The 19,230-nt window shown below is 39.0% G+C and overlaps 1 protein-coding gene across 1 annotated transcript in view; it reads left to right on the forward strand.

Annotated features, from left to right (window-relative positions):
• galnt16 (UDP-N-acetyl-alpha-D-galactosamine:polypeptide N-acetylgalactosaminyltransferase 16) overlaps positions 1-16,787 on the forward strand; it is a 41,618-nt gene extending 24,831 nt beyond the window's left edge. The window contains exons 6-15 of the mRNA XM_062439821.1: positions 1,572-1,693; positions 7,044-7,131; positions 7,560-7,644; positions 8,695-8,798; positions 9,678-9,804; positions 10,799-10,891; positions 11,414-11,497; positions 12,234-12,360; positions 13,157-13,273; positions 15,869-16,787. Coding sequence (XP_062295805.1) covers positions 1,572-1,693; positions 7,044-7,131; positions 7,560-7,644; positions 8,695-8,798; positions 9,678-9,804; positions 10,799-10,891; positions 11,414-11,497; positions 12,234-12,360; positions 13,157-13,273; positions 15,869-16,012 — 1,091 coding nt within the window. The 3' untranslated portion in view covers positions 16,013-16,787. The remainder of the gene's footprint in view (positions 1-1,571; positions 1,694-7,043; positions 7,132-7,559; positions 7,645-8,694; positions 8,799-9,677; positions 9,805-10,798; positions 10,892-11,413; positions 11,498-12,233; positions 12,361-13,156; positions 13,274-15,868) is intronic.
• The last annotated feature ends 2,443 nt before the right edge of the window (positions 16,788-19,230 follow it).

The following is a 19,230-nucleotide window of genomic DNA, read 5'->3' on the forward strand; positions in this document are numbered from 1 at the left end:
ACCTCACTGACAGAAAATAAATTATTAGACTCAGTGACCATGTTTCTGACAATCATGACATTATTTTTGGTATTCCACAGTGTTCTAGTCTTAGTCATTTACTTTTTTGTCTCTATATGCTCCCACTCTGAGAAATAATTTGTGATCATGAAGTAAATTTTCACTGTTATGCTGATGATACTCTGTTATATTTATCTATAGCATCAGATGATACTGATCCCCTGAATCCCTTGATAAATTGCTTCTCTAGCATTGTGCAGTGAATGAGTAATAATTTCCTCAAACTGGTAAAAATGCACATAAAGAAAAGATATTAAGCAAATTTACAAGTCTGGCTCTAAAGAACAAACCTGATGTTAAAAAAACCCCTGGGTGTTATTTTTGACTTTGTACTGGATTTTATATCACATATCAACAAAGTTACAATGATTTTTTCATTTAGGAAATATTGCTAGTGTTAGATTCTACCTCCCATTGGAAGATGCCTAAAAGTTGACTAATGCCTTTGTATATAATGCACTCTTTACTAGATTACTCCCAACCCCGACCAATCAAGGCAGAAGGCCGCCCACGATTCTGTTTAGAGGTTTCTTCCCGTTAAAAGGGGAGTTTTTCCGTGCTGCTGTTGCCAAGTGCTTGCTCATGGGGGAATATTGGGTCTCTTTAAATTAAATTAAAGAGTACAGTCTAGACCTGCTGAATGTGAAAAATGCCTTGAGATAACTTTTGTTGTGATTGGCGCTATATAAATATTGATTGATTACATAAAAAAAAAAAAACATTGAGAGGTTGCAACTTCTACAAAATGCAGCAGCCAGATTTGAACAAAAAACAGGAAATGTGCACATATTGCACCAGTTCTGGCTGCCTGTATGATTGATTTTAAAATCCTTTTAGTTGTTTATAAGACCTGAATGGTTTAGTACCTTCATACCTCTCTAATTGCTTATCTGAGTATGTTCCAAACTGGCTTGCTCAAATGTACCAAAAAACAGCTTTTCTGTTATCATGCACTAAACAAACTCCCATCATCAGACAAGCAACCCCTACTGATATTTTTAAGAAAAAGTTGAATGTGTATTTTTAGGATCTTGCTTGTGATGTTCAATGTCTATGTTAAACAGGGTCAGAGGTGCAAAACTTGAGGTTAACATATGTAAAAATGTTCCAGCTGTTGTCTGTTCCACAGCCTATGTTGCCTTCATTGCTATCACATATTGTGGATTGAATTAAGAAGTGAAATCTGACAATGGGCGGGGGAGGCTTTATGAGACTAGAGCTAAAATGGCCTGTTTCAGACAGAGGCTGAACTGAGGGGCTGCATAAAGGGCCAGTACAAGATACATAAGGAGTTTTTTGATCTGTAAAATATGAAAATATATTCCAGCAGAATCCCAAAATAAAAATATAGACCTAAAAATGTATGATACGTTCCCAACAGTAAAGTGTCTCTTTATAGTGACCAATAGTATGCTTTAGTTTCATGTCAGCATTTCCTTTTCAACATAAGGTATCAAATTGTGAGCTAGTTTCAGAGTGAGATATCATTTCTCCCTTGTGCTTCCTTTCAGGTCTGATCCGATCTCGAGTGCGAGGAGCTAACACGGCCTCTGCCTCCATCTTGACCTTCTTGGACAGCCACTGCGAGGTTAACACCGATTGGCTTCAGCCGATGATCCAGCGAGTCAAGGAGGTACAGACTCACAGGCTCACAGTCTGGCATCATTCACACTCTCCAATTAGACACTTAATACATTCAGCTCTCTCTCTCTGTCTCTCTCTCTCTCTCTCTCTCTCTCTCTCTCTCTCTCTCTCTCTCTCTCTCTCTCTCTCTCTCTCTCTCTCTCTCTCTCTCTCTCTCTCTCTCTCTCTCTCTCTCTCTCTCTCTCTCTCTATCTCACTCACACACACACAGTCACATACATTCACAGCACAAGCATGCATTTTGGAGGTGAAACACTTGCTTTATTTTTGAATGTGATGTAATGCTTCAGGGGATTTTTCTCCTTTTCAGGGTAGATTTTATTGGCAGTGATGTAATACTTTGGCATAGCATGCTGTTAAATAAACACTCAATTTGTTCAGGTTTTATTTATGTCATTGAATAGCAGATGTCACACTCTACTTTGCCACTGCTGGAAAGAGCACAGTGCCATTTTCCCAACCAATCTGTTTTCCACTTGATTCCTGAGTGTTTTATGACATTAGCTGGTCTGTTTTGTGTTGCTGCAGTGGTTTGTGTTGTGCATGGTGGCAGCTTTTACTATCCCTTTAGGCTGCATGCTGGGCTGTTTACTGATCAAAAGCAGTCTCTTTTTTTAATGCTGTGGGACGATTCTTACAAATTGAATTATGCAGCGCACCAGGGATACTATCATCACATCCACACAAGAATGTTTCGCAATTCAAATCGTGAACAGGATAAAATGCAAAACGAGCCTCTCTTCATTATCTTGCTCTGTCATTTTTAATTTCTCTGGCATTTCCATTTGAACCTTCGGGGGTATTTTGGCTGTGAGCCCTCACTGTTTCTGTCTCACACAGCTCAATTTCACAAAGTCATACAAGCAAAGCACACACAGCATGCAACTACCCTTACTGAGACATGAGGGTCTTGGTTGGATAAAGAGCAATCTAGCTGTGAAAGAGATGCTCGTCATTCACTAATGAGAAGCTAATAAGCTATTTGCTGGCTGTCTCCTCCCTTGACTTTACTAACCTGCGACTGGGCTCCAACCAGCACATCTGCTTCCCAAATCCCGTGCCATCCCCCATCACTGGCAAACATCTTCACTGTCTCTGCAGCAGGAGCTTTTTGATTCCACATTTTTCTCAGTAATCACTTCTCCTCTCTCTTGTGTGCTCCCACTGAAGTTTGGCACTCAAGACAGAGCTTTTTCCAATGTGCCACATTTCTTTGTCCTTTGCCTTTTTACCCTCCGGTTTGAAAGGAAACGCTGCATCAGCCTTGATTCACTATACATTCATGATTCATAAGGCTCTGTTACAAAAGCAACTTTATTCACAGGCATTGAGCTTTTTTATCTGCTTTTTCTCTTTCTCCTCCCCTTCCTCGTTCGCAACTCCAAATGCCTCTTCAGTCCTGTCAACTCACAAAGAATACAAGACTTAATGCTGCCATTTCATGAAAGGAAGAGTAGCACAAAAAGTGTTTATTTACAGCATTAAAAAGTGAGCAGCTACTTTATTGAAGGATAGAAGTGTGCTGTTTATTTAGGAAGTACACTGGACAGTAATCTAAACTGAAACACCCCCTCAAACCCTCTGTATGAAACAAAACTCACATTCTAACCACATACTCAGGAGTCTCTACCCCGTTAATGTTTTATTCAGAAGACTCTACACATCGCCAGTGTATGCACATCGTGTTTGTGTTTGCGTACACTCATCCTTGGCTCTGGGCAGCGGTGACTCATACAGCTTGCATTACAATCTTTTTGTCTGGCATTCATGAGAGTGTCGGGTTGAGTGATAATTCACCAGCTCCTTAGTCCAACTGCACCCGGCCCCGGATTCATTCATCTTCTCAAGACCACACTTTGTGTTCATAAAGACAGCTGAGAGCAGGAATATTGACAAAGGATCACAGCTTAGTCCTTGGTTTAACCCAGAAAAAAAGGTTGGCATTGTATGTTTCTACAAACCACGGATATATTCAATCTCTAAGTTTCAATACATTTACTATGTATCCTATCTATCAACATTTAAAGTGACCTCGTTCAGATGACATCTATATGAGCTGACTTTCTTATTAGAAGGATGAAGAGTCGGTTGGTTGACTAGAAAGTATTAGATGATCGGTATTGAGACATTTGCAGCTGTTTTTGTGGTGCCAAAACTGGGTGTTTTTAGTGGTTGGGGGTTTTTCCCCCTAACCATAAGCAAGTGATTTTTGTGCCTAAACCTAATCAGATCTTAACCAAAAATTTATCACATTATAAAATATAGTTATTCAACTGAGAATAGCCAATATTGAAGCATAGATATTCAGCGTATGAAACCCAGGCGTTCAATGTATCTGTAGTTTGTAGAATCGTACAATGCTATTGTTTTATTCTGGTGATTGGGTGGAGGATCACAGTCCAGTGCGCTCTTTAATGCAACATAATTCTTCATTTGTTAGGGGGAAATGCTTGAATTGAATTAGCAATTAAGTGACAATAAGCTCTCTACTTGCAAATGCTGTACGGGATCAGAGATTTAAGTTCTGTGAGAGATACATCATGTCAGACTATGAGCACTCTCTCCTGCTTGATGTCTGAATTTAGGCGACATTTAATGTGACTTTATTTCTTTTACACTGAATTATTCTTTCAGATCATGGTGAGCGATTTATAAACTCAACAAAGAGCTGATCATTTGCTCCCCTCCCTTGTTTTTCCTCTCTCTTCTCACTGACCACCATCTAATACAGTATTTCCTGACCTCTTCGGTTTGTGACCTTTTAAATGAAAGCTATGTGCACTTGTGACCACTCATCACCACTTGGAAGTTACGACTTGTTTAACCTAATTTTATCTGAATAGACCCTGTAGAAATAAAGTCATCCAGTATTTTAACAAGAGGGGGAAAAAATTAAAGAGGAAAGCGTGAAATGTTCTGTTTTACAATCCTTATGCAACTTCTCAGATTAACCTTGTGACCCATTGTTGTGGTTATATGCTCCAAATTGGCATCTACTAGTCTACTCCACCAGAAACTCTTTGCACAAATTGCAATTTTAGTTAGTAGAGCTGAATCACAGCTGCCATTGAAGAAACAATGTCCTTGGTTAAATATAATCTAAATGGGTGAAGACAGTATTTTTTTAATTACCTTGACATTAGAGACAATAAAATGAAGTTAATGAGTTTAACTGTAGTCAGACAATCCTGTAGCTATTTAAATATGCTAGCTTGCTGCATAATGACTTGCAATGCATTACTGTAACATTTTTTATTTACTGCATTGTTTGACAATATTTTAATTTCATTATTTAAGAGAAGTTGCACTTTGAGATTTTAAATGATCCACCAATTATAATATAGCAACAGCCCTCATTTCCCATCATACCTATAGCTTCGGACTGAGTAGCTTGTTAGGCTTGCTGTTTGGTACGTAATAGTTTTGTTTTGATAACTGCTCATTTTGTTCTGATTTGTGTTTGAACTGTTATTAGTTTGGTAGTTACTTTTCTTTACTCCAGCTGTATTTAGTGTACTCCTGTGTGTTGTTTATCTATGTAGGGTTGACAAAGATGAGATCCTGCGTTCATCTCTCAAACACCTTGTGTAATACAGTATCTCTGCCTGCTGTACAACAAACAATAAAATAGGTCCACACAGTAAATGAGTACCGAGCATGTACAGTAGAGAACATGATTCAAGACAGAAAACAGAAGTCTGGATCTCGACCTTTAGCCCCATCTGGACAGAGTGTCCTCTGTTGGTCTCTTACTCAGAGACTAATGTGACATTACAGTGCGATGAAGCAAAGGAATAGAGATCACAACACATCAGACGACATTTGGAAACTGTGAAATTCATTGTGCACAAAACACATTTCCAATTATGGAGTGTTTTATTCTATACAGCTCAGGTTTCAGTTAACTTTTGTTCTACTTGTCATGGAAATACTTTCACTGATGCCCTTTTCCAGAGCGATGCACTGTACAGTGCAGTAGGAGAATATGCGTATTCTTTTATCAGCTATATTAAAAGTAGCCAGATGTAAGGGACAAAATGACTGCAACCTGACACAGTAATAAATTCAGACACATAAAGAGAGAAGAAAAAGAAGGATAGAGGGTAGAGATGCTGAGAGATCATCAGTGACATCCATTTTAGAGGTGCAGCCTTTTCATGCACCAAATCACAAAGGCTCATTAAAAGTCAGATAAATGTCTATTGCTTAAAACTGTTGAGAGCATCACTTCCCAAATTGCTCTCTGGCAGAGTGGCATTTCACACTCACTCTTCCCCCACACTCTTTAGTGCAGTGAACACGAAGTTCAGGGTGGGTTCAGTCTCTGAGTAAAGAGAAGGACGATGGCTGTAATTGGAAACAGTCATTTCGATTGTTCCGATGTTAAGCCTTTCGACTACACAAACACACGCACGCATGCATTATGGGTGAACAACAATGCTGGCACACACACACACACATTCACAGACAAACGCAGACACAAACATAACATAAGCAATCAAAAGCTCTCCCCTCTGCTGTGTTTACTTTTGGGTTCATGTTACCTCTACAGCAGGAGGTAGTTTCATGGTTCAGAGTTCATTCTCATGAATTCATGTCCACTATGAGCGGTGGGGAAATCTGGGAGATTTAGCACATTCAGCTGTCCTTATATTCTGTACAATACAAGCAGAAAATGATTGGTACATTTATTTATTCTCTTTTTTTATTCCATTAAGAGTTTTTAAATCAAAGTTCATTAGTTTCACACAAGATGCTGCAAACTTAAATCACCACAAAAACACTAAAAAAGATTAAAGTCGACTTTAAGCGCACATAATGTAGGGTGTGTAGTGTACAGTCCAGTTTCCCAGAAAGAGGGAGGTGAACTTTCTTTAATTTTAAAGTTGTATTCCTCTCCTCTTATCAAAACCATACGATCCAAACTGTTGAGTCACATACTCCACTGGGAGACAAATTCATCAATTTTTACTCCCTCAGACTATTTTCCTTGTCCGTGCATCGTGGTAGAGGTTGGAGCTGTGCCAGAAATTCTCACTGTGTGTGATCTGTTATTAAACTAGCTGTAATGCAATCCACTGCTAATTATTTAGAAACATAAGGCTGGTGAGCTATTGAAGTGATTTTAGGTGATCCACTGAATCACCTCTAGGATTTAAATGTGATTAATTGTAATATATAGAAGATACATAAAAAAATACAGATTTAACCTTTTGTGACGTTCGTCCTTCCTGTTGAGCTGTTGCAATAAAACATAGCTTGTAAATACTTTTACTTTTTCACTTCTAAGAGCTATCTCAGTGATATGGTGTCCATATGTCCTTTTCCTCCTCATGCAGGATCATACCAGAGTGGTGAGCCCCATCATTGATGTCATCAGCCTGGATAACTTTGCCTACTTGGCTGCATCTGCTGACTTGAGAGGAGGTCAGGACACAACACACAAATCATTCACAGCTGATAACACATAGCTGCCGCAAGGAAAACCCCTGTTTGGCAAAAGTTTATTATGGCATCACTCTCTCTGCCAGTCCAATCCAAAACCCATAATAGAAAGTCCAAAATGGATTTAAGTCAGCGGAAATAAAGTTTTTGATGGTACAAAGTTTTCATTCAGCAGCAGTGAACTTTTAAAGAGGGTTTCTACATTGCCTTGTTGCTATGATTGGTATGAATAGTCGGTCAATTTATAAGATAAAATCATGCAATTTAGTACAGCCAAAATCAGCCGGATACGCTTATCTGTGTTCTTGCTACTGTGGGACTGCTGTCTAGACAAAATGGTCATAAATGTAGCTGCTGGATCTGAATTTATGTGTTTTGCTTGCTCTCTCTTGCTCTCTCTCTCTCATCAGGATTTGATTGGAGTCTCCACTTCAAATGGGAACAGATTCCCATCGAGCAGAAAATGGCGAGGAGTGACCCAACACAGGCAATCAGGTACATCGCAAAAATATATATCATATATAGTATACGATATTTCGATATATTAAATCTCTATTCCTCTAAATGACTGTGAACTACAAAAAGGTCAAATTATGCTCATTATGCTCAACTTAGTTATTTGATTATTTCTTATTAGTCTGGTGAAATTCTGTATTTTCTAATTGTCAACAAATAAGAAAAGACCAAAACCAACAATATCATAGTTCATCTCCTACTTTTTTGACTTCTCTACCATGTCTGTGTCATTCAGCCAAAAACCCATTCATTCATACTGCAAAAACATACAGTAAATATTTAAAAACTGGTCACAATTATATAGTTTCATTTTGAGAAAAGGCAAAATAATTTTCTAAAACTGCCGGGCACTCTAGTTGTTATGAAATGTTAATTAAAGCCAAGTAAATTGTGTATTTGTTAGGGGACTATTTTCAGCCGCGGATGAATACACAGTTGTTGCTCCAGTGAGTATTTACGACAGCAAAACAATGTATGTGGATTCAACTCAAAGTAAACTACTGTGCCCATGCTTGTTGTAATGAAAGGAACATGTCACCCAGTACAACAGTGTGGCTTATAAATGTGGACGTATCTGCAGCTCAGAGGAATAATTGGCTTCACAGAGAATACTTATTAGTTGGTCTTTTCACTGGTTTTAATGACAATCAGACAAAAAATGACAAAAGAAATCCCCTAATTAATATTAAACTTGTTGTGCCTTTCTTGTATTTTATGTCATGTGGGAACATTAGAGATGTCTCATGCTTTGCCCTTTTCACATCTTACTACTGCAAATAATGATGTCAAGCTTCCAAGAATCCAAACTTAATTACCTTTCTTTTTGTTTTCTTTCCCACAGACACCATTACAATTCTAAAAATGTAACTTCAAGTAAATGATAAGCTCATCAGCCTTATAAAAGCTTTCCAAATCTAATGTGAAGTCATTATTGATTAGTTTCTCCCATCAGCCTCTAAGTCTTTCCAAGTAATGGTGAGTGAAGTGCAGGAAATGTAAATGATTCCTTTCTCTCTCTCCCCTCTGCAGGACTCCAGTCATTGCTGGTGGGATCTTCGTCATGGACAAGAGCTGGTTCAACCATCTGGGACAATACGACACCCACATGGACATCTGGGGAGGGGAGAACTTTGGTGAGCTCACTGATGATTTCTCAACTTTTTTTTTTACAGGAATCATAAATTCACTTTTTATTAATCTCCCTTCAGACAGAAATCCTTCTCATGAAATAAAACACAAAACCAAGCTTTACCTACTTCTAAGGTTCAGACAAGGACAAAGTTGTGTCTGGCAGTTTAGAGTATTAAGAGTATATAAAGAGGATTATATTTTGATATGTGAAGCTCCCTGGAGGTGACTACAACAGGGGTGGAGAGACAGATTACACACTAACTCTTCAAAATAGAAAAGCATACTAACTTGGAATATTGAATTAAATCCACACTTTTAGCCGTCTCTAAACATAGTAATCATCACACTTTAAGACACTGATTTAAAAAGAAATAAGCAATAAGTTCAAATGGACTCTACCTGGTTTCAAGACACTGTTTTCGTCCAGTCATTGTTTCTTTGTTCACTATGATGAATATTACACTAAAAACATTCTTCTTAGGACTAAAGAAAAATAAGCTTTTTTCCCATTGACTACCAGGCAATAAAACTGTCAATTTTAATGGCCTAATTTCATGTATTTTGTTGTGCTGGGGCTTGTCTGGCTCTGAACCGCTTGCAGATGCTTTTGGATGCTGCAGAGGTCCAACAGCCCACGCTCCGAAATGCCAAATGTGTCCTTGGAATTTGTGAGGCAGCAGAGTGTTAAATTATCCGCTACAACAGATTTCATACTGCTGATTTACAACTTACAGCCATCTGGTGCATAAAAATTTGTCAGGTGGACATGACCAGAAAGATATCAGGATAGATGCATAGACTGATAAATAGGTAGACACACACACACACACACACACACACACACACACATACACAACTTATGGTCTCATTTGTGTCTGCAGAGCTTTCTTTCCGGGTGTGGATGTGCGGAGGAAGCCTGGAGATTCTTCCCTGCAGCCGTGTGGGTCATGTGTTTAGGAAACGGCACCCGTACGACTTCCCAGAAGGCAACGCTCTCACCTACATTAAGTGAGTGGGTCGGTCTGTTACAAACCTGGCATCTTGTCAGCGGCGCAGTGTCATTACTTTGCGAAAAAGCAAACGACCAACTGCTGAGATTTGTTCCGCTTTATGGCTCAGTGAATTGCAGCTTTTGAAACCAGTGTGAAGTTAATTACCCAGACAACATGTAATGTGAAAATGACAATACTCAGACCTAAAATGTGTTCCCCTTAGTATCCAGGATGGGATGAGATGCTGACAAAGATGTAGCTTTCTCTGGATGGAGAATAGTAGAGCCAGTCCTCAGGGGAATGAAATGATTCAGCAAAAAAACAGAATGATAATTAAATTATTTTATAGGTAATTAATATGGTAATCAACCTGAACCTGAAGTCTCTGCTGCATTTTCCTTAATTGGTCCTTCAACAACAATGTGCTGATTTTAGTGCGGTCACCAGTCCCTCATCACCACTTTTCAGCATCCAGCACTACAGAAAATCTGTGCAAGGTCACATAGATGCTGAGGTCCGTCTGTATTTCTTTTTAATTAAGTAAGTAACCCCTGATAAAATACAGAACAAATAAAGTTGATTTTCATTTTTTGGCCAGTCAGCAAAGATTTTTGCCAATATAAAGATGCTCTGTGGTGGTGGTGGGGAAAAAGGTTGGAAATCCTTGGACTGAAGGTTTTATGCTAAGTTAGTTTTAGTGTTGTCCATCATCTTTTGAAGACAGACAACAAGATTTACCACCAGAGCACATATATCAACTTGAGTTACAACCACTGCCAACGTCTTGTCGGATTGTTATGAAACAGGCTGAAACATTTCATCTTCTTGTTTGTCTTCACTTGTTGCAAATACTAGGATGCAGGATGAGACTACTTGGCGGAGATGGAGATGTTTTTCCAGTGTGGAGCTGGTGTCTGATGGCTCCCGTGTGTCATTAAAGTTAACTGCAGGAATGCCAGCAGCACTGTCATTACTATGTCTGAGCAGGTGTTGTGTCTGTGTCCACGCAGGAACACCAGACGGGCTGCTGAGGTGTGGATGGACGAGTACAAACAGTACTACTACTCTGCGAGGCCGTCGGCCCAGGGAAAGGCTTTTGGCAGGTTTGTCCATTACGCAGTCATGCTCTTTTATCAACTTACAGCAAAAAACAACAGTCAAGATGCAGGTTGGACTACAGGGTAAAGCTTCACAGAGTTTATCTCTTGTGATAACAATAGAGCTAGTAAGCAGGATTTCTTGATTTCGGTGCTTTATATTCTTATGTGCCCTATTTTTTTAAGAACATTTGTATCCATGCTAACACCTTTAAATAACACCAGAAAAACACAAGGGAGCACTCTCAACAAAAAGCCCTCTCTGGTATTAGGAGAAAGGAGTTATTGCTAGTTCAACACTATAAATAAGATCCCTGTTAATTGAGTCTGTAGGTTACTCCTCTTCATCAACATCAACAAGCTGCTGACTGTGGTCCTCTGGGCCACGTTGGACTAATTTCTAGTTATTTAACATTCAGATCTTTCTCTCTAAACTGTGTTTCCACATCCTTTCACTATCCTCTCTTTTCTTTTTCCCCTCCTTTCTACCTCTCTGTCTCTGCATCCTTGTATGTTTTCTTTATGCAGCATTGCGGACCGCCTGACACTGCGGCGGAAGTTGAACTGCAAACCTTTCCGTTGGTATATGGAGAACGTCTATCCTGAGCTGAGGTACGACAGTCAAACTAAACCAGTTTAACTCACACCAGCTTATTGTAAAGAGGCATTAAGTTTAAATACATATGCAGGCTATTCAGGAGTCGCTCCAGGATTTGACAGACTTATGGCCTTTTTGCAGTTCTTAATATTTGTTTTTAACATATGTTATATAACACTAAGGGGGAGCCAAAGTTGTCTTTCAACATTAAAAACCAACAAATGGAAAATAATCGTTTGATCACCCATGTTTCTTTTGATTAATTATCTAAGGAGGCCAAGAGGCTGAAGTGATATTTATCCTCCATTTCATTTCAAACGAAAATAGAATAATTTAGAGAAGGAAACTCCTGTGATGATAAATGCAGCTGGAATAATTTTTTTTTTCCCGTTGCATGTAAATCCAGAATAATCTTGCGCGTCCCCTCGGGTTGTCATGACCCCCAAATTCAGAACTAATGATCTAAATATATGTGATGTGTATGGGAACCTTGGAACCTTCATCCCACCATTTTTTTTCTCAAGCGAAGCCTCAGCCTCTTGTGTGGCTGTATCTGCTCTGTAGTATGCCTCCAAGTAACTGTGGTTGTAATTGTATATTTTTATAAGTACATGTTGTATTAGGGCGGATTACTTAGTGGTGCGATTACATTACTCAATAGGGCACCCAGTCAATTCAGCCCATCTGTTCTTTATTGTTGTAACAAGACTATTCATTGGCCTCACTCCTCTCTGTCAATGGTTCCCTCAGGATCCCGGAGCAGGAAGCGGTGTCCAGTGTGCTGAAACAGGGTGGTTTGTGTCTGGAGGCCCGTGGGACTGACAGCCTGGGCCTGGCAGAGTGCCGGGGCATCGGAGGCAACAGGCCGCAGTCGCAGGTCAGGACTCTACCACTAGGGGGAGACAATTGGGGGGTCGTACACTCAAAGTCAGATTTATTACCAGAAAAAAACAATGAATGTGCAGGATTTTACCTGATGAGAAACAATCAAGTCATATCAAGAGTGAATGGGCAGATATGAATATACAGAAACAGGGTCAGTGTGGAAACTCTGATTCTGTGTAAATGGCCCGAACATTTGTTAAAGGAGTTGGTTGTTTGAAAGTTCACAAAGTATAAATTAAGGAACACATCAGAAGCTCTGTGGCAAATCAAGAGTAGTTGCTATAGTTTTGATAACATTGCATTTGTCACTTTTCATAACAGAAATCATTAGGTGTTATGTGTGTAGCCCAAAAACTTTGGTTAAGATAAAGGCAAAAGATTAGAAAAATATGCCTCCAACAAGAAAATGCATTGTTAAAAAATAAACTCAAGAACAAATTGGCTTAATCGCTTTCTTTCCAGGAAATAATCCCCACCAATTTCGCTGATTTCAGGCTACATCTCTTGAAATAAGTCACACAGAAGAAGAGTTTTACGGTTTTATGATTTATAGTTGTGGAAATGTGTAATAAATGTCCTTTGCACAGCTGCAATGGTTTGAGTTACAAGCAGGAAACCTGTGTCTATATTAGACCTGTTAGACTGCTGCTCATACTGACACCCACAGTATCTACATTACAATGAATATATTGTTTTGTTTTGTCTTTTCCTTGCTTTTTAAACTTCTTTCAAGCTTTTCACTGAATGGCAGCTGTCACCACAATAATCAATGTTTCTGTATTTTGCAGAGATGGGAACTGATAGAGCCGCTGATCCGACAGCAGGATCTCTGCCTGGCTATTATGGGCTTCACAGCTGGGTCAAAGGTCAAGATGGAGCCCTGCAATACAAAAGAGCCCAGACAGGTACTAAAATGACTAGTATTAGCTTTTCAAAATATCTTATGAACACGTTTCAAGTTCCACAATACATTTAAAGTGGTTATAATAGATGTTTTTCATAGTACTACTGTATGAAAAGAGTCTGTAAACCTGCAGAGGATTATCAGTGACTCAGCAGCTTCCCACGGCTTTATAGAGCGTTACAGCTCATTGTTTAGCAGTCTGGATGCAACTTTACTGTTCTGGTTTATTCTCAGTGCGCTCACAGTGTTGTATTTGGACACAGCAGGCAGGCTGCTTTCAGAGAAAAACGCTCTTAAAACCCTTACAAAGAGTTAACAAAAAAGCAGGAATTTATTCTAATCCTGTGCTGTCAGTCATTTTAAGAGAGGGTCTCAGTTTTTCCAAGTAGCTCTTATCTCATTTTGGAATCAGCTGCTCATTTGTCCTTGATGTGCCACTCACAGTGTTGAAGTCATGAAAAACATGGAAGATTGAGAGATAAGAGGTGTTTCCAGGGCAGATGTTAAACAGCCCGCCTTTTGACGGTGCCTGTCGGTCTGAGTGGCCATATTGCACATAGTTGATTTTATAGATGCAGTGGAACAAGCCCTCTCCTAACCAGACCCCACCCTGTTCCTTCCTCGTTCTCCCCTTTGTGAATGTTAAACACTCACATCCCATGTGGACCCGCGCTGGCTGCATGGTTGATTTATGACATCGAAGAAGAAGCTATTAACTCAAACCATGTGTATGAGCGTATGGGACACTGGCCAGGCGATCCTCTCATCCCTCTGCAGGCCCATCGCAATCCTTTGAGAGTTCTTTGGGAGCTTGCCCATCAATAAGCAACCAGTTCTGCTGTGGGAGACGTTTGGCCTCTTTGTCCTGACTGTTCAATCCACCAGAGAGGAAGAAGTTATTTGTTGTCTTGACTTTGCTCTCCAAATGAAAGACTTACTGAAATGTTTAACTCTGCACCTTTAAAATGCAAGTATATAGACACATTTCAACAAAAGCCGAAACTAGAGTTAAAATAATGTTGACATAAGTCTGATATTGGGTTGCTAGTCAATATTGGATATTTTCACATTATCCATCATCAATATCACAGAGGCATTTCCCTCATCACTGCTACAAAAAAAAAGGTTTTGCATCATTTTATTTTCTTACTTTTTTTATTGTTTTATTATTCATTTTTTGAAAATAAACTCTTAATTCAACTCTTAAAAAAATGTAATTAGTTTGGGGTTCACTGGAGGGATCAGGTCCAATGTCGGTCTAAATGCTGTTTCGGAGGCTTGTCCAAAAACAATAAACATAACGAAATACTTGGAAACTCTTTGGCATGAACTTATATTTTAAGAGTCAGAAAACTGGCTCAAAACTGTTGGCTGTCAGCAGCTTTATTACAAATACATCAGTGTCTATATTTGCTTTCAAAAACCAGTTTGACATCATGCTATGGTTCGTGATGCACACATTTGTTGCTCTTATACTTATTATACTAATTACTGTTTGTACTCTGAAATTGCCTCTTCTCCTCCTCCTCTTCGTTGCACAAACATTCACATAGTAACAGCACATATAATAATATATTTTAATTATAGGATGCTTTTCAGGGTGCTGGAAGACACTTTACTTAAGTTAAAAGGATTGTACACATTGACACTCTGTGACTTCACCAGGATTTTAAGATTAACCCTCCAGTCACCTCCACACTTTAATAAGCCTCCATACGGCTCCTGAAATCTACACTTGGCACTTTCGTGTTGAGCTGTTACTGTTGCTGTTGAATCAGCAAGCTAATAAATGAACCATTTATACCTGGTGATTTATAGACAGCATGTTTATGGGGAACACACCTTCTCGCTCGCTTTACTTCTGCTCTCAAGTTTCTTGTCGAACTTGCCCCGGCACTTTTCCACAAAGAGATCAGACCTTGAGGAATCTCAGTCGAGAGAAATATTAGATTTATGAGGATTTAACTAAATCAAGCCTACTTGTTAATCAGTGGGAAAAAATCCTGGTTGAAAAAGTCCTAATGTGGTGCGTAGCTTTGCAATAGCTGAATCTATACTTTTGAATATCTCTCATCAGAATTGTAATTTATATGATTTAATGGTAACTATGAATATTAGAGGAAAATAAAAAAAATACAAATTTAATTCAGCAGCTTTTCCATGCTATGTTTTTTCCAGCTTGGGCGAGAATATAAGTTTGTAGTCTTTATGTGAGAAATTCCCTCTTCAGAGCTGTAGCCTACAGACTAATGTACGTCATTGCATCATCATCACATGTCATGGACAGGACTTTTTATCAGCTAAAACAAATTGTTTCTTCTCTTGTGCGATGGTATGCGCTGTGCAGCTGGCTGTACTATGATGTTTCCACTGTGAGTGCAGCAAGTCAATCATTGATGTGATTACAGTAATCCAGGTCTGAGTCAGTCCATTATTCCCACTAACACAAACCTCCTGTGCTGATACACATCATTTATGAGCGCTTATAATACAAACCAGAGAATGTGCAAGGACATCTATGCTTTCTATAAAACTATCTGAGCGAGATTAATTCACATTTTTCCATCTTTTTCCTTTCTTTTTTTTTTCTCTGCAGAAATGGAAACCTAAAGGCACAGCTCTGCAGCACATGGTCAGCGGTCTCTGCCTGGACAGTCAGACCCCCACAGGCCCTCCTGTCATCACACAGTGTCGCCCCCAGGTGGCCAGCCAGACCTGGGAGCCACAGGTGATCACCTGAGCCACGGCGGGTGGGGGAGAGGGAGGGAAGGAAGGAGCAGATTCTGGACCCGGCCTGCAGAAGGACTCAGAGCATCACATCTGCACACTGTCTGTTGCCTTGCAGAGGGATGGAAGGAGTGAGGCTGAGAACTGTACTTCTGTGATGTCAACTTCAAGCTCCTGCTCATTGTGTTTTAGTGACAAGAGTGTCGCTAAAAAAACAAAACATTTTTAGGCCTTGTTGAGCAAAACCTCAGAGGTCTGTTGTGTACAGTGCTTCATCCTTCAAGGATGCTGCAGTTCTTCTACGTAATCTAAGCTTTTCACTGAAAACTGTTGCACATCTCACTTTTTATTTTCTGTATCTATCCTGTTCAACAATTTGCTTAACATCGGAATAGTGAGGATTGCCTCAGAACAAATGAGTGCATTTTGTACTGTAGCAAATGTGTTGAGGTGCACCTGATCTACTCTGAGTCAAAGTCACTGCTTGTCTTGTTGCCTAATCATAGGTGGAGGCATGTCTGATGGCTGCGTGGACTGGATGAGCTTTGTGTATAGCCAAGTAAAATCTGAGCTTTTTTTTATTGCTGAGTTTTGAAAGCACCATGCAAAGCACTGTCAGGAACATTATTTATTGTTTTGCATGGTCAGACCCAAAAAATGTTTTTTTTCTGTCTCTCTACAAAGTTTTATGTAAATATTTGAAGCGGATAATGGCTTGTTTTTTGTGTAAAGTACATCTATATGTTGTTTGAAAAATAAAACGTGGTAACAAAGAAATTCCTTCTCTACCTGTAATGTTGTGGTTATTGTTTTTGAACTTTGGTTTTGATATAAAATAATGTTGCCAAATTGACTATTATCTGAGCATGAAATATTAAATAATGGATAAGTTTGTTTTAAGACAAAAGGTTCCTAAACGAAGATTGAAATAAATTTTGATGGCTGTAATCATTCCTCCTGTTCGTACTGACTCATTTGAGGAACGCCCACCCTCCTCCCAAATGCGTTGGGTGTCTTGGACAAAATCTACAGTCCTTGATTTGTACAAAAATGTATTAAGTTTATCTAAGAATAAGCTCAGCAGTCTGAGTTTGTGGAATTTCTTCCACAGTTACAGTGTTTCTTTGTAAGAAATTATTTCTTTGTTTCTAGATGGTCAGTGTTTTCCTGTGACGCGCTACGGTAACAAAAAAGTCAAGTTTGGCACTAAATAGACTGTAACATTTAAAGATATTGACTAGATTCGTCTAATTTAGGTGGTTAAAGTCTCACTTTAGCCTCAAATGAACTTAAATACATTTTTGAACATGAGGACTGTGGATTTTGTCCCATATCACTAACATTGTAGGTGCATTAAATAAAGATATCTTAATGGCCAGTTTAAACAGGAGGAATTATGAATGAAAAACATGTGTAAATGTTAATTTGGGCACCTGACCTGAGAAAAAATATATGAACTTATGCTTTAACAGTTATTCTGATTTTTTAAAATACAGTGAAAACTAATACTATGGCCACTGCAGAGAGGATAAACCCTTTCGAGTAACACGTGTCCTTTTCTTACTATCACTCACATCAGGCCTCACTAGTCATAAAGATATGGAGCTATTAAAGTTGTTCCTTCATTTTTTACCCATCCAACAATTCTGTTTTCTGGAGTTAAATGAGTATTACTGATTTACCCAAAGAGACTTTTGTCTGTAGCTTTATAGCTCTGCATAACCACACGGGTATCTTTAAACATTTGGAATAAATGAACCTCTGCTCTGTTAAAGTAATGTGAGGTCACCAAACTCTGTGTACATATGACAAAGATAAAGGTGAAGGTTGTCCCACTCTAACAGGAGCAATAAAACCAACAGTGGGGATCTGACACAGCTGGTCAACTACAAAGAAGCTTTTGACTTTTCAGGCTTTAATATTATTTTATTTGTGAATTATAATCCTTGAATCATTATTGTTTCACTCCTATGAGTGAAAGTAAAATTATTTAGTACGTAACCACATTGAAATATGTATTCCATTACATGTCAGAAAGGTGAACTTTAAATTAATTACAAACAAGGTGTGAACAATGATTTGGCCACACAGTCCTTTCATTAAGTACAATAAGTAAAAAACTCCTGTGAAGGAGAACTAGGATGTAGAGGAGCTGCAGGAAAATGTCACATCACTGAAAATTACATGAAATTACCACAAGGGGGCGAAATATCCTCACAGATAAGTAAGAAGTCTCACCAGCAACATTTAATGACTGTCTTGACCTTGACAGCTTGATGGATGAAGGCTTGTTGTAAAAATAAAAATTAAAATTTAAAAGTTTTTTTGTTTTTGTGTGTTTGTGTGTGTGTGTGAGACAGAGAGAGAGAGAGAGAGAGAGAGAGAGAGAGAGAGAGAGAGAGAGAGAGAGAGAGAGAGAGAGAGAGAGAGAGAGAGAGAGAGAGAGAGAGAGAGAGAGAGAGAGAGAGAGAGAGAGAGAGAGAGAGAGAGAGAGAGAGAGAGAGAGATTCACAGATGGGGCACGGTACAAAGTAATACATTGGTATGACAATCGTTAGTGTAACAGGCTCGACAACTTTGTTAACCAAAGTTTTTTTTTACTCTGTTGGTTCTGCAACCTTCTAGGTCACAAAACATGCCACACTGCAGCTTAGTAGGCTACAAAACTATGCGAGGAATGCAACCTAATGCTGATAAACTTGTGGCCTTTTAAAGGGGACAAGGTTTCATCAGTGGAAGATGAAGTGAAGGCAAACGAGGTAGAAGCTACATTATCATCTGTTTGCTTTCAAGTGCCTATCAAGATTTGATATGTGCAGTGGTGAAGGAAGTATTTAGATCCTAGTACATGTACAGCAATGTAAAAATACTCCATTACAAGTAAAGGTTCTACTTAAGTAAAAGAACATAAGTAACATGAGCAATACAAGGGTCTTAAAGTATTGCAGTAAAAGTAGTGGTTTGGTCCCTCTGACTGATATATTATTATATATGACATCATTAGATCATTAATAGTGAAGCATCAGTGTTAGAACAGCATGTTACTGTTGTAGCTGCTGGAGGTGGAGCTAGTTTACACTACTTTATATACAGTTAGTTAGCTAGTTTAGTCCAGTGGTTCCCAACCTAGGGGTGGGGCCCCTCCAAAGGGTCAGCAGATAAATGTGAGGGGTGGTGAGATGATTAATGGGAGAGGAAAGAAGAAAAAACAAAGTTCTGATACACAAATCT

This window comes from Scomber scombrus, chromosome 19 (genome assembly GCF_963691925.1).
Source record: "Scomber scombrus chromosome 19, fScoSco1.1, whole genome shotgun sequence".
NCBI lineage: Eukaryota > Metazoa > Chordata > Actinopteri > Scombriformes > Scombridae > Scomber > Scomber scombrus.